This window comes from Phyllobates terribilis, unplaced genomic scaffold, assembly GCF_046119375.1.
Source record: "Phyllobates terribilis strain yellow unplaced genomic scaffold, ASM4611937v1 Scaffold_3__8_contigs__length_932513732, whole genome shotgun sequence".
NCBI lineage: Eukaryota > Metazoa > Chordata > Amphibia > Anura > Dendrobatidae > Phyllobates > Phyllobates terribilis.
This window is the reverse complement of record NW_027362763.1, coordinates 207,421,884-207,436,803: the sequence shown is the minus strand read 5'-3', so window position 1 is coordinate 207,436,803 and position 14,920 is coordinate 207,421,884. Positions and strand designations below refer to the sequence as shown.

Genomic DNA, 14,920 nt, shown 5'->3' with positions numbered 1-14,920 from the left:
GTATGATAGAAAATAAAGAAAACTTAAACCTATTTTATTTCGAATGTTCACTAAAATAACTTGAAGTTGGCAAAGCTGATGCGTCGGGAGCTTATTTAATAGCTTTTTTTTTCCTGCAGTTCCCCTTTGTGCTCGGAGTTGTGGCTGCTCTTTGCCTCTCCACCCTAGTGTCCCTCAGCCGGCTGTATACAGGAATGCACACTGTGCTGGTAAGATGTTAGCCATAATATACCAGGTGCTGTTTTTCATGGAATCCATACATGCAGATGGTTGCAACATTGGTCAAAGAACCACTTTTAGATCTTGTGAATGGTATGGTGCCAGCTGACAACTGGACAGAATGAAAAATGTACAATATGGAAATGGCATCCACGAGGTGTAGATGTAGAAGCCATATCGCGACCATGAACACATTGGACAAATATTTGCTACCTACCTGCCTGTTGAGCCCAGCAAAGTGGTCACAGACCGCTCATTCCAGCGACTCAGTGGCTTCTGCCACGTCACATCGACAAAGCAGCGGATTCTCTTCAGCTCCGCTCACGGGGCATGGCTGCCGACTTTCTGCTGATAGCAGCCGGCTCCCTGCTGCCGAACTGCGGGAAGCTGGCTGTCTATCAGCATGATTTCGGAAGTCAAATCCCATCAACACAGCAGCTCAGAAGAAGAAGAAGAGTCGCTCTGTTGATGTAGAGCAGCTGAATCGCCGGCAGGAGCAGTCGGTGACCGCTCTGTGCCGGGTACAACAGGTATGTAGTTAACAACAACCTGCCTGTGTTAGTTTTTAGGCCAATAATAATAATAAAAAAAGTCCTCGACAACCTTTTAAGTTATTTTTTCAATTGCGTGCCATTTTGACAATGCAGTGAATATAGCTGAGCAAATATAGATCCCACTGCATGATCTTTCCATATTCAATCATAACCTGTAAGATGTGAATGCTCCCCAAAAATCACATAGACAAGTGAATATTTAGTAATTAGACAGCGTATTATATATTGGCAGAATTGTAATATACATGCAATATTATAGTCTTTCCACCAGTCCAATCATAGCCCGGTGGCAGTGTTGCATGGGATTGACCAATAAAGTCAATCAGGTCACAGTCATTATTGTTAAGATCTGTGACGACTCTCTGTCTGTATTCTTGACCCTGTTGCTTCTCAGCAAATCGCCCTACCAGCATTTAGAAAACTTAAAGAATACCCCTCTTCCATATCTTAATACCTCTATAGTGTGCCTTGTCCATTGCCATTTAAAGCCTTGGGCAAAAGAAGCACATAATGAGTGTACCACGGATATTTCAATGGAAATGATTACTCTGAGAGGAACAATGGCTTTCATTGGCCCCTGCACAGCAGGGGTGGCGGGTAATATAGTAAAATCCAGTGATTTGCTGCCTTTTCCAGCAGGGAACGGATTAAACTTCAGAGACACATACATTACCATAGTTCATGTGGCTACCAGGCAATTGGAAATCGTCAATAAGTCTTGAAAGCAATGCTGGAGGAGTCATATAAAGGATTTTTAAGAGGGAATCATGTGAAGGTCTCGTGAGATTGTTTCCATGAAATCTAAGCTTTGAAATTCAGATGGGAATGCTTACTAGAATTACAGTATTGTTATAATGTCAGCCACTAGACGGCATGTCAAAGGACAAGCCCAATGAGAGTTGTGAGGAGGTTCACGGAGAAATCATGTCACTGTATCGGGATGTTTTCTCATTCCTGCACACTCGCTGCAACATCGAAGCCTCTCCCTAGTCCTAGAATACATTCCTTTACAAAAAACAGATAAAAATATCTGCTTTTTATTTTTTTTATTTTTCTGTACATTAAAGCGTTAAGCGCTGTATCACTTTAAACATTTTTCCCCAACTTCCCAAATGGTGACCAGTGCGTGAACCTCCTCCTGTCAAATTGCGTAACTTGTATTCAGCCTTTTCTTAAGACTTCTTCCAAATTGGCAAGTAACCTATCCACAGGACAGTAGCCAGCGATCAGAACGTTATCACTTGATCCAAGAACGGTGCCCTAAGCGGCCCTGTTAGAATGGGGCAGTGACAATGGATGTCAATAAATAGGAATAGCAATTTAATTGCATTTCTAATAAAAACAAATATTTGGTTGTTCCCTAACTTTCCAGGCTTCTGACTATGACATCTCCATATTCACACCTATATATAAGAATAAGGGAACCTATTTCCTGAAAGGTTGTGTTACGGCCTATAGGCAGTCCATGTGCTGTTTGGTGCCATATTATAGATATGAAATAGGGCCATATGCATAAGCTCTAAAGCAAACGGTCCTAAAAGTCTGTGCAATGGAGCCATTTGCACTGTGCTGCCATATGGTGCCATGCTGTAGGTTAATACGACATCCTTACACCGCCATGTGAAATTTGAATCCTAAGAAAGCACAATATAGGCCCATAGTATTCTTCAGATGTCGTATTATGGATCCCTGTTGTATAATACTGCAAAATGCAGGAGTCCAACTGCAGACTGGACCTTCAGTTTTAGTTTTTTTTAGTCTAACATCACACTGACTAGCAATTGTTGGTCTTTTTATCTATAATAAATCTGGTCGAAATAAATAATGTTAAAACAGAATTAATTGGCAGTTGACTGGTGGAGATCATAAAGTTAATGAAATATAGCAGCAGACACATATGGAAAGGGCACCAGGCCATAATGCGGAGCTACAATTCCTAGACTTTTAAAGGCGGCAGTATAGATAAAAACCAAACAAAATATCAAATGCTCAAATGAAAAATGCCTATATGATCCCATATATTGGGTATTGACTATAGGACCACAATGGTGGACAGTAAGTCAAATGAAGTATAAAACATTCACCAGTGGCCACACCAGTCTCTTACCATAAAGGGTCACTACTGGACAGTGGGCCCACTGATACAATTATATGAGCACGTACTGTCCCCTGAAGACCTTTACAGGAGAAACTCACCGGGAGGCATATAGGGCTGGTCCAACACAGGGCAAGCTGTGGACTACCCTTGTAAGGGCGGGAGACATTGGGGCAACAGGGCTACCTAGTGTCTAATAGGGCCAGCTCCGGCCTCTGCCTTCCTCGGACCAGATGGGGATCCAGTGAAGATGTTCAGTCGATCCCTGATATATGGGAACATATAGGTATTTTTAATTTGAGTATGTGATACTTTTTGGGTTTTATCTATAGACAATAAAATGAGATCGTAAAGTTCTCATGTTCCAATGTTAAAACAAAACCTGTTCTTAACAATAAATCCATCTATTGCACTTACGATTGAACCTATCCATGTGGTCACTCGGGAGTCTTTATCTTTCGCTTTTTTGCTTGCAGGATGTGATTTGTGGAGTTCTGATCGCCTTGTTATTCATAGCAGTGACTTTTCCAGTATGGGATTATATGGACCAACTGATTATGACCAACCCAATATGTCCTGTATTTGCTGTCATTGCTGCTTTTCTTCTGAGCTACAACTACCCAAGGTTAGACCACTACAGTACCACTCGGGCAGACACCACCGTTATACTCAGCGTGGGAGCAGGGACCTGTGTAGGTGTTTGGATCATCAATCGCATAGGTCTGACTTATGTGCCTTCTGGAGTATTCCCGCTTGGCATCCCTCCAATAACATATCCCATGCTGATACAGCAAGTATTGAGGTTTGTTCTTGGTGTTACACTTTTGGTGATCGTACGGTACATTGCAAAGACACTGTCTCTCAAAGCTCTAGGTTCATGGCACAAAGTCTCAACACAGGACAAACTGGTTAGGCAAAGGCTGGAGATTGAGGTGCCCTATAAATTTTTGACTTATTTGTCAATTGGTGTGGTTGCCACTTCAACGGTTCCTTGGCTTTATTATCGGTTGGGTTTATGAGTGTCCTCAGAAGAGCAGAACTGGGAGACTAATGTCAAAGATAAATTGGTCGGAAGTGTCCAATCCTGTCCCAGACACACAGACTTTTTGGATGTCCGTGCTGAACATGGATATCGGACATTAAGGCTTCATGATTTACACTCATCGGCTGACATCCTGACCAACGCAGAGGCTCCACCACTATTTATAATGGACACTTCCACACGCCATCAGTTCTGTTCTTCACAGATATTAAGATTGGACTAATATGTTCCCCAAGAAAGATAGTGTGAACTAGACATGCTTTTTTTTTTTCCCAGAAGAAATCTTTTTCATACATTTGTATCCCACATTCAGATCACTTTCCTAAGTAAAATTAAACTTTAAAGGGTTATTCCTATGACAGAGATGGGAATACCAGCTTCTAGGTCCCGGCCACCAGAAACGAGGTTACAAAAACAGTTGAGTGCAGCTGCCCATGCAGTTTATGTAACTCCTATAGAAATGAATGGCAGTAAGAGAAACGGCACAGCGATAGGAGTTACGTGGTTGGTGTAACTCCCAAAATTGCTGAAAAAGCATTGCTCTTTTCGTCAAGCTGTTTTCTTACCTCTTCTTTAGTTCTATAGGAGATATGAGTGTAGCTGCTGTCAGCTATCTGTAAGCTAGCCTCTGGCGGCCAGGGCCTAGAAGCAGTTATACCAGTCTTGTCCATGAATGGCAGAGTCGGAAATAAGCCTTTTAAGATTGGATCCCTGAAGGAAGAAAAAAAAAAACCTCAAAAGTCCTCCTTCCTCAAGAATAAAGGAGTGAGCACGCTGGATATTTTATATGTACAAAGTGAAGGTTTACAGTATTTATACTGCACTGATTTTGTATTACTTGTCTGCCTGACGCCGTATACCTTACTGATGGTGATGTAATATGCGGCTTATGAAGCAGCAGGATATTGTGTGTCTGATTATGTCCTCAGATCTGATCTGAATGTCTCCAGAGCAGCGTATAAACCTAGAGACTGATCGTGATCAGACTTTTAGGGTGACTGTACACATGACCCCGACGGTGAGTTGTATGTCCACACTGTACCTGCTCTAATAAAAGATTTTGCTCATAAATACTAAGTGGGGGAGAACATAGTAATATACATTGCTATAGGAGGAAGACGGACCTGCTGCAGCCATGTCTCTCAGGACAAAGCTTCAGCCTTCGCTTTCTAAGGAGCTGTGTTCTGACAGAGGATCCCCGAAGCAGAATAATTACTGTATACTACAGAGTGATCTACAGCTGAAAATTAACTCAACCCACAATGTGAATATCTAGCCTGGGTAAGTGGTTTAAAGGGAATCTGTCAGTAGGATCAACCCCTCTAAGTCATCTATAGAGGAGGAAGACCTGTGTCTCTACCATAGATCTGAACAGCTCATTTACATGAGAAAAAGTTGGATTTCTCTGGACTAAGACATCAGATTGCAGATATCAAGGCATAATTTTATTCTGCTTCCTATGACCTACATGCCCATATAGACGGCTCAGGAGGGTTGATCCTACTGCCAGATTCACTTTAAGCTGGCAACATAAATAAGTACTGCTGTCAGAAACGGCTGATTTTGTTAGTATGGGCCGACTATTTCAGTGTAGTCTGTAGATCTATGTAATTTCTGGAAGGAAAAAAAACTAAAAGGTAGGCTTAAAAAAAAATCAGACATTAACCCCTTCCCGACCCGTGTCACAGTGTCTGTGACATTGAAACCGGTGCGTTCCCGACCCATGTCACAGCGTCGAGCGGGGTCACTCAGGTGTCACAGTTGCTGATGCAACTGGACAACCTGTAGTTGAGCCCAAGGGGGGTGGATTAATCCCCCTGTGCCTAGGACCCCTCCGATTGGCAGTTTCACTTTCACTTTAGCGCCTGTGATCACCCCCCCGTCCCAGTGATCACTGGGACGGGGGGGGGGGGGGATGATCACTGGGATGGGGGGGAGGTGATCACCCCCCCCCCCCTAAACCCAGTGATCAACCCCCTGCTGCTGTCTGCTACTGCCGGCCTTCTACCCCCTTTGCTGCTGCCGGCTCCTGCCCCCCTTTCTGCCCCCTTCTGCCCCAGTGATCACCCCCCCTGCTGCTGCTACTGCCGGCTTCCTGCCCCCTCCTGGGCCCCCGTGTGCCTGAGCGCGCCCCCTGTGCCTGAGCGCGCCCCGTGTGCCTGAGCGCGCCCCCTCTGCCTGAGCGCGCCCCGTGTGCCTGAGCGTGCCCCGTGTGCCTGAGCGCGCCCCCTCTGCCTGAGCGTGCTCCGTGTGCCTGAGCGTGCTCCGTGTGCCTGAGCGTGCCCTGTGTGCGCCCCCTCCTGCACCCCATGTGCCTGAGCGCGCCCCATGTGCCTGAGTGCACCCCCTCCGGCGCCCCCTCTGCCTGAGCGCGCCCCTACACCTGACCGTCTCCACACGTGACTGCAGAAGGTTACACCAAGCACTCACTCACACACACACACACACACACACGTATACTCACACTATAATAAAGTTTTGATTTTTTTACACATGCACACAGCACACAAAATGTCCCGCCCGTCCCACTCATCCCAGTCTAGGGCGTACTCAGCTGAGGAGGCATATTCCATTATTGCCTCCGAAGCTGATAGTGAGGGAGAGGACCCCACGTTCCTCTATTCCTCCCATTCTTCCTCCTCCAGTGACACCGACTCGGCACCAAGACAACGTCACAGGTCAAGACATCGTCCGGAGGCCATGGAAGAAGACCCACAGCCATCTGTGAGTAACCCTCAACCTGGTGCTAGTCACGCCCAACCTAGCACCAGGGCCCCCGTGTAGACCCCTGTCCCTGAAAATTACACTCCACGGATTCCTGATTTCCTTCCCCAATCAGGAATCCAGTTCGAGACAGCAAACCTCAGGGAAATAGACTTTTTCAAAGTCTATTTCTCTGAGGCCATTGTCAGTCTCATGGTGGAGCAGACCAACATCTACGCCCAACAGTTTTTGGCTGCAAACCCAAATTCAATGTTTTCTACTTGGAGTCCCGTTGACTCAGTAGAAATGTTGAAATATTGGGGACTGGTACTTCACATGGGGATTGTGAAGAAACCAGAAATCCGCCAATACTGGAGTACTGATATTTTATATCAAACTCCAGTGTTCGGAATGGTGATGACCCGCAAAAGATTTGAGGTCATTCACAAATTCTTACATTTCAGGGATAATGCGGACAGCCTTCCCCGCGATGATCCAAATTTTGACAGACAACAAGTTTGCGGAAGTGTACGTTCCCCAAAGGGAAATTTCTGTGGATGAATCCCTCATCCACTTCAAAGGGAGGCTTCAATTCCGACAATACCTGCCCAGTAAGAGGGCCAGGTACGGAATAAAACTCTACAAGCTGGGCGAGAGTGCCTCAGGGTACAGTCACAGCTTTAGAGTGTACGAAGGAAAGGATTCGAGGATCCAGCCCCCAGAATGTCCACTTGCTCTTAAGGTGAGTGGGAAAATAGTGTGGGATTTGATCCGCCCACTGCTTGATAAAGGTTACCATCTATACATTGATAACTTTTACACAAGTATTCTACTATTTCAGTCCCTCTCTGCCAGAACTACCGCCGCTTGCGGTACTGTGCGCAGAACCCAGAGGGGTCTCCCTTTCACGCTAATTGAGCAGCCTCTCCCAAAGGGTGAGAGCCGAGCCCAATGTAGCGGCAACATGGTTGTGGTGAAGTTCAAAGACAAAAGGGACGTCTTTTTCTTGACCACAATCCATGGTCCCGGCACCATGGCCACCACCGTTAGAGGTACCCCAGCATCGGTCCACAAACCGGACTGTGCCCTGGGGTACAACAAGCACATGGGGGGAGTTGATCTTTCTGATCAGGTCCTCCAGCCCTACAGTGCCATGTGGAAGGCGAAGGTTTGGTACAAAAAACTGGCCATGCACATCGTACAAATGGCACTGTATAACGCCTACGTGTTATCACGATGTGCAGGCCAGACCACCAACACCTTCCTCAACTTCCAGGAGGCGGTGATAAAGGCCCTGATTATTAGAGGTGAAGAAGAAGCAAGCCCCAGCACCCCTGGAACTAGAGTCTCCCGTGTGGTACCAGGGCAACATTTTCCCGGTGAGGTCACAGCGACATGGTTGCAATTTGTTAGCGGACACCATGTCGTGTTTGGAGAGCCCCTGTGTGCCTAAACATTGGAGCTCCCCCACAAGTGTCCCCATTTTGGAAACTAGACCCCCCAGGGAACTTATCTAGATGGGTGGTGAGCATTTTGGACCCCCAGGTGCTTCACAAATTGATTCGTAAAACTGAAAAAGTATTTTTTTTTTTCCACAAAAATTTTCTTTTCATTTTTACGAATCAATTTGTGAAGCACCTGGGGGTACCAAGTGCTCACTATGCAGCTAGATAGGTTCCTTGGGGGGTCTAGTTTCCAGAATGGGGTCACTTGTGCGGGAGCTCCAATGTTTAGGCACACAGGGGCTCTCCAAACGCGAAATCGTGTCCACTAACAAATTGGAAAATCGGCTCAAATTGTTAGCGGACACCATGTTGCGTTTGGAGAGCCCCTGTGTGCCTAAACATTGGAGCACCCCCACAAGTGACCCCATTTTGGAAACTAGACCCCCCCCCCCCAGGGAACTTATCTGGATGCATAGTCAGCACTTTAAACCCCCAGGTGCTTCACAAATTGATCTGTGAAAACGAAAAAGTACTTTTTTTTTTCACAAATTTTCTTTTAGCCTAAATTTTTTAATTTTCACATGGGTAACAGGATAAAATGCATCCTAAAATTTGTTGGGCAATTTCTCCTGAGTACACCGATACCTCATATGTGGTCATAAACCACTGTTTGGGCGCACGGCAGGGCTCAGAAGGGAAGGAGTGCCATTTCACTTTTTGAATGGAAAATTAGCTCCAAAAGTCAAATTGCGCTCCTTCCCTTCTGAGCCCTGCCATGCGCCCAAACAGTGGTTTATGACCACATATGAAGTATCGATGTACTCAGGAGAAATGGCCAAACAAATTTTAGGATCCATTTTATCCTGTTGCCCATGTGAAAATGAAAGAATTGAGGTTAAAAGAAATTTTTTGTTAGAAAAATTAAAATGTTCATTTTTTCCTTCCACTTTGCTTTAGTTCCTGTGATGCACCTGAAGGGTTAATAATCTTCTTGAATGTAGTTTTGAGTAGCTTGAGGGTGCAGTTTTTGGAATGGTGTCACTTTTGGGTGTTTTCTGTCATGTACACCCCTCAAAGGGACTTCAAATGTGATGTGGTCACTACAAAAATGGTTTTGTAAATTTTGCTGGAAAAAAGAAAAATTGCTCATGAACTTTGAACCCTCAAACTTCCTACCCCCCAAATTTTTTTTTTCTAAAATTGTGCTGATGTAAAGTAGACATGTGGGAAATGTTATTTATTAACTATTTTGTGTCACATAACTCTCTGGTTTAGCAGAATAAAAATTAAAAATGTGAAAATTGCAAAATTTTCAACATTTGTGCCAAATTTTAGATTTTTTCACAAATAAACGCAAATATTATTGACCTAAATTTAATACTAACATGAAGCCCAATATGTCACGAAAAAACAGTCTCAGAATCGCTAGGATCCGTTGAAGTTTTCCAGAGTTTTTACCTTTTAAAGGGACACTGGTCAGAATTGACAAAAATGCCAAGGTCTTTAGGGTCAAAATAGGCTGGGTCCTGAAGGGGTTAAAAAAGTATATTTGGACAGTACAGATTTTCTGGGTTTTCAGAAACTATCCCATTCAAATGTATAAAATAATGTGTTTCAGTAATTTCTGCACAATTCTGTCTTGTGTGAATACAACCTAACAATTACTTGCCACATCAGCATGGTGCTCCTCAGCATTGCGGATCAGTATCTTTAACACAGTCACATAGGGCAACTATACAATAGTATTCACCTTTACTAGTATGTTACATTGGATCAAAGTCTCCATTATTTTTTATTTAACCCCTTCATAGTGACATTGTGCCGCCTGATCCCTTCAAGGTTCAAGTGACAAATTCATTACAGGATGCAATATAAACCGCACCAGATTGTAACAAATGTACTTTATTGTGAAGCACCTATGCTCATTTACAGGAATAAATACAAAAATTCTCTAGGTCATGGTCGCTCAGCCTTATAAATTTAACCCCATAACCCAGCAAAAATTTACCAGATGTTTATTAGTTGCAAAGATCCAACATGTTAAAGGGAACCTGTCACTACTGTTACTAACTACATGCACGCTGGCACAGCGCTTGTGAACCGATTTAACCATACCCCTACTTATAGCTTGTGTTACCGCTAAGCAGAACTAGAAGGGCTGCTGTGGAGACTAGTAGGGGTCTCCTTTCTGTTTTCAGGCCCTTGCTAACAGCGATGACACCATAACTAATCCCCACTGCAGCACCGCCCAGATGACTGCTGGAGATCGGAGCGTGGAGGCTTTAGAAAGCCCCCCATGCACAATAGATATAATCGTTCAGCCCACGTCTCTCTCTTCTGTTTCCCGTGCGCAGGAACGCTCGGCCGTGTGCTCCTGTGTCCTGTATGAGCGGGACGCTGTCAGATTCCTGTGGAAGCGACTCGCCTCCCATAGAGCGAAAAGATCGGCCCTCCAAAATCAGACTTGCTTAATCTTTCTTCCCCTGACATCATCTGTCGTGTGTGAGCCTGGAGGCCCCATACACACTAGACTGTCGGCCAATCCCACAAATATCGGTAGGTTTGGCTAATGATGTTCTATTGTGTATGACGACCTAAACAGTTACACTGCGGCATTAAAGGAGTATTCCCATCTCCAAGATCCTATCCCAATATGTAGTAGGTGTAATACTAATAATATTAGAAAATACCTCCAATTAGAAATGTAGTATAGTTTTTCTTATTCGCTATGTCTTTTTCCTCATGTGCAGGCATCGGAGGACCTTAGGTATCCATGGTTAAAACTACTAGCAACTAGCTGTCACTTTATCAGTGGATGTAACCATGGATACCTAAGATCCTGCAATGCCCTGCACATGAGGAAAGAGACATAGTGAATCAGAAGAACTATACTGTATTTGCTAATCTTATTATTACACCTACTAAATATTGGAATAGGATATTGGAGATGGGAATATCCCTTTACAGAGAGCTATGGTTAGATTGTATGCAGCTGTAGCTTTTGTTAATCCCAAATAGTTTAATAATGCTTATCTCAGGTGCCAAATTCCCTTTAAAAAAAATAAACAAAATAAAAAAATAAAAAAACTTGGACAGAAAACCCACAACCTCCTCCAGACGCTATGTCTACCTTACTGTGTGAACGTGGCCATACACATGATTTGTAGGCCACAGATACAAGGTTGCTGGCTGATCTCATCAAAGTTGGTAGGATTTTCCATGGCAGTAGAACGATATGGAGCTAAAGAAATGCTGCAATCCATTCTTTGAAATGAAGTGAATTCTGACATGTCTCCACACAATACTGGTAATATTCCTAGCCTTGGGGTGCATTTACACTGGCCAATCCGCAGCTATCAAAAGAAAACCAGCCAGCTATAGGCAGGCAGATTGCTGGCCATTTACTAGACAGGCCTTACATGCTTTTATGCGCACAGAACAATCGCTAATACAATTGTTCTGTGAGCAGTCTGCCCCTGGACTCGTATATACAGTGGACGATGTGCTGCCGAGAGCCAGGATTCTGAAAAGAGCTTAAAAGTTTTCATCACTCGTCAGGTGAGTGGCAGCCTGTAGACAAGCCGATAATTGGGATCAGCCAGTGTAAATGCAGCTATAGAAAGTCTTACTTACTTTCTAGGGCAGAGAGGAGATTTTATAGTATTCTGTTAAAATTCAACCCATGTATGACGTCACTTGTCAGACAAAGTCCACAGTAAGTAATAAAGAACATAAACTGGAGAGCAGATAGATATAGGCCTGATTTTGCTCTTCGGGTAAGCTCACCATGATGGAACAAAAATCATAATTGCTGAAGACATTTTTTAATCCATTTCTGTATATCCTCCTATATCGGATTAAGAGCAATTTCCATAGCTAATTTCATATCACAAAAATGGCTCCACATTTATTTCCAAGGCGGAGCACGGCAGAGTCAAATCAAATTTTGTGATGACATCCGGGTGCAGAACGCCCAGTTTTCCTATGGTTTTGTCATCAGCCAGTATTTCCGCACAGCGACCAGGAAAGAAAGCTGGATCTGTAAAATAAAAAGAAAAGCAATGTCTGATGAGCACTGCATAATACATACAAACACTATGTACAATATATATCTATACCTACACGGGAGTGAGCTAGAACGTCATTGAACGAGCAATATATCCTAGTAGAAAAGTAATCCCCAGCAGATAAGTCCTTAAAGTAATAGAGTCGCTCTTATGGCTATGACCGCGATAGTCACTCAACGACTGAATAACAATCAGTCACTGACTATTGCTGTCAGATTGATATGTCTGATCGGCAGCGGAAGACAGGAAAGTAACCAGACAGATATGCCAATCAAAAACGGTGCGGAAATCTTATGGGAGCTGCCTTATTGGTTGTCTCTCAGCTTTCCTGGAAACAGATGGAACTTAAAGGGTTATTCCTGCTGCGCTCAGTAATTAATAAGACAGGTGCGAGATACCAGACATGTGCTGCATAATATATCATTAAAAATAATATATATTATAAAGTTATCGTTACCTCTATGCTCGGAGCTCCCCACCAGTCTCCTGCCATACACAATGTTACCCGACAGCTGCAGCCTTCACTGCTCCATCTAAGCACAAGAGCATCGTTTCCGCTCAGAAGTAATTCTCAAGGCTGCGGCTGTTGATTGGCTGCAGTGGTCAAGTGGCATTGTTTATCAGAAGAACAGCAGGGGGACAAAGCGCTTAGATTATAGAATGAATGCTGGTCTGAGCAGTTAATATAGAATTTTTTTTTTCTTAAATTTTACACACTGGGGCAAAAATTTAAGTCTGTTCATTTAACCACATATCAGTAGGGGGGAAAAAACAACCTCTAATTATACACGGTTTTCAAACAAAATACATTTATTTTGACTAAAAAACAAACAGTGATTTTTGAGGAGTAAAATGTAGCTTTTTTTTTTTTGCAGAAGTCAATATGAAAACCTACAAACTTTTTTTTGCACTTCGTGTTTTTTTTAAACCTTGAAAAAGCCACAAAAATGCTTGTAAAAAAAAAAACAAAAAAAAAAAACTACCATGATTTTCATGCATATGTACTAACCAGAAATATGCTAAATTTATCTCTTCAGAGAGGAAGAGGACTGGAACTCTAACGCCACCTATTGGAAGCAGCAATTCTAAAAGTCACTACTGACCCTTTAACGAGCCTTATCATATGACTTAGGATAAAAGCCAAACCAGAATCTCAATTTGTAGACGCAGTGTTTCGGGCTGTTGCCCCTCATCAGTGCCAAGTGTGAAATCCGATTTGGCTAGGTGAGAAGCTTTGGACTGGGGTCTAAGGGGTAACGTTTCTCCTTGTGGAGAGTTACAACCCAGGCCTGGCCTGTCAGAGTGAGGAGACTTATAAGCCATGCATGCTGCTCTGGGAAATTAAATATGCAAATTGTCTCTTCAGAGAGGAAGAGGATTAGAACTCTGGTGACACCTATTGGAAATAGCAATCTTTTAGGATCACTGCTTCCAATAGGTGACTCTAAAATTATAGTCCTCTTCCTCTCTGAAGAGGCAATTTGAATATTTTATTTCCCAGAGGAGCATGGATGGCTTAGAAGTCTCCTTACTCTGACAGGCCAGGCTTGGACTACTAGTCAGAAAGAAAGGCTATTAAAAAAAAAACCACCTGCTTGTAGGAAGCCGGAAGAGGAAGTTTACTTGGCAATGAAATGCCCAGACGTAAGAGGGGCATAGCCATTACACACTTCTGGGGTCTGACTAAGCTCTGCTACAAAGCTGGCGCTGAGTTACAGAAAAGGGTCTGACATTGAGGATTCTCCTGGCCCATGTGTAGCTGGACGTTACAAGAAACTTGTCTAGCTCTTTTCCTTTGACCTAATGTGTTCCGCTCTTGGATGTAGTATTTGGGAGTGCGGGATGAACAATGCAGTGAGTACGGGAGCTCCACATGACCGGCCGGTAATTAGTGAGCATCTCATGGTTATAAAACAGCCCAGTATGAAGCCCCACTATGGGCCGCGCTGCTACAGGAATCACACATCAGGAGGACAAGGAGAAATAATTGGAGTAAAAGGAAAGGACATGGTACTACGCAGCCTGACACCAGGCAAAAGCTGGCTCCAGAAATGCTGCTTTTTGGGGATATTCGCTTTGGAAAGAAGTGTGAAATTGATGCATCCAACACAGCAGTCAATAGCCTTCAAATGGGCTTAGGATCCACCCGCAATAAAAGGTTTAGGATAATACCAATTCAGCCCATGGCTCCTTTGCCTTTAAGAAGCTACACTGATAATTAAAGCATTGTTCTAATTACCCCATGAAAAAGTGCAAAAACCACAGAAGCAGCGTCATCCTGCACAAGGGTGGTCTCACTATATACAGAATACGAACATAAACCAGACACCGCGGGGTTCACATAGCCGAACCAAAGCATGCGGCAGTCACATCCGCAAATTGCAGCCCCGTGTGCTCCTGTCCTGTGCATAGGATGGGTGCTTGAATTATCTGCTATTCCTATGTATTAGTCTGGTCCACATGGGTATTGGTTAGTGTGGAACATCACTGGTGTGCACTGGCCCATAAGTCACTATTGGATCAGTGCACTGTCCGTTGTGCGCCCTGATAAGGCCACGTTCACACATTCAGTATTTGATCAGTATTTTTAAGTCAAAACCAGGAGTGGGTGATAAATACAGAAGTGGTGACGGGTTTCTTTTATACTTTTCCTCTGATTGTGCCACTCCTGGTTTTGGCTTACAGATACTGATGTAAAATACTGACCAAATACTGAACGTATGCACATGGCCTTAGAGAAGCTTCAGTGTTTGCCTAGTGAAAAAAAATAATAGCGAGCTAAATCAAAAAAAATT

At 43.7% G+C, this 14,920-nt stretch overlaps 2 protein-coding genes across 2 annotated transcripts in view; one reads left to right on the top strand and one right to left on the bottom strand.

The window, feature by feature from the left end:
• The window catches only part of SGPP2 (sphingosine-1-phosphate phosphatase 2), a 67,503-nt gene extending 62,522 nt beyond the window's left edge, over positions 1–4,981 (top strand). Inside the window, exons 4-5 of the mRNA XM_073674613.1 lie at positions 120–209; positions 3,345–4,981. Of these exons, the coding sequence (XP_073530714.1) occupies positions 120–209; positions 3,345–3,887 (633 nt within the window). The 3' untranslated portion in view covers positions 3,888–4,981. The remainder of the gene's footprint in view (positions 1–119; positions 210–3,344) is intronic.
• Positions 4,982–9,944: 4,963 nt separating this feature from the next.
• Positions 9,945–14,920, bottom strand: part of FARSB (phenylalanyl-tRNA synthetase subunit beta) — a 58,917-nt gene continuing 53,941 nt past the window's right edge. Inside the window, exon 17 of the mRNA XM_073674611.1 lies at positions 9,945–12,097. Within this exon, the coding sequence (XP_073530712.1) occupies positions 11,946–12,097 (152 nt within the window). The 3' untranslated portion in view covers positions 9,945–11,945. The remainder of the gene's footprint in view (positions 12,098–14,920) is intronic.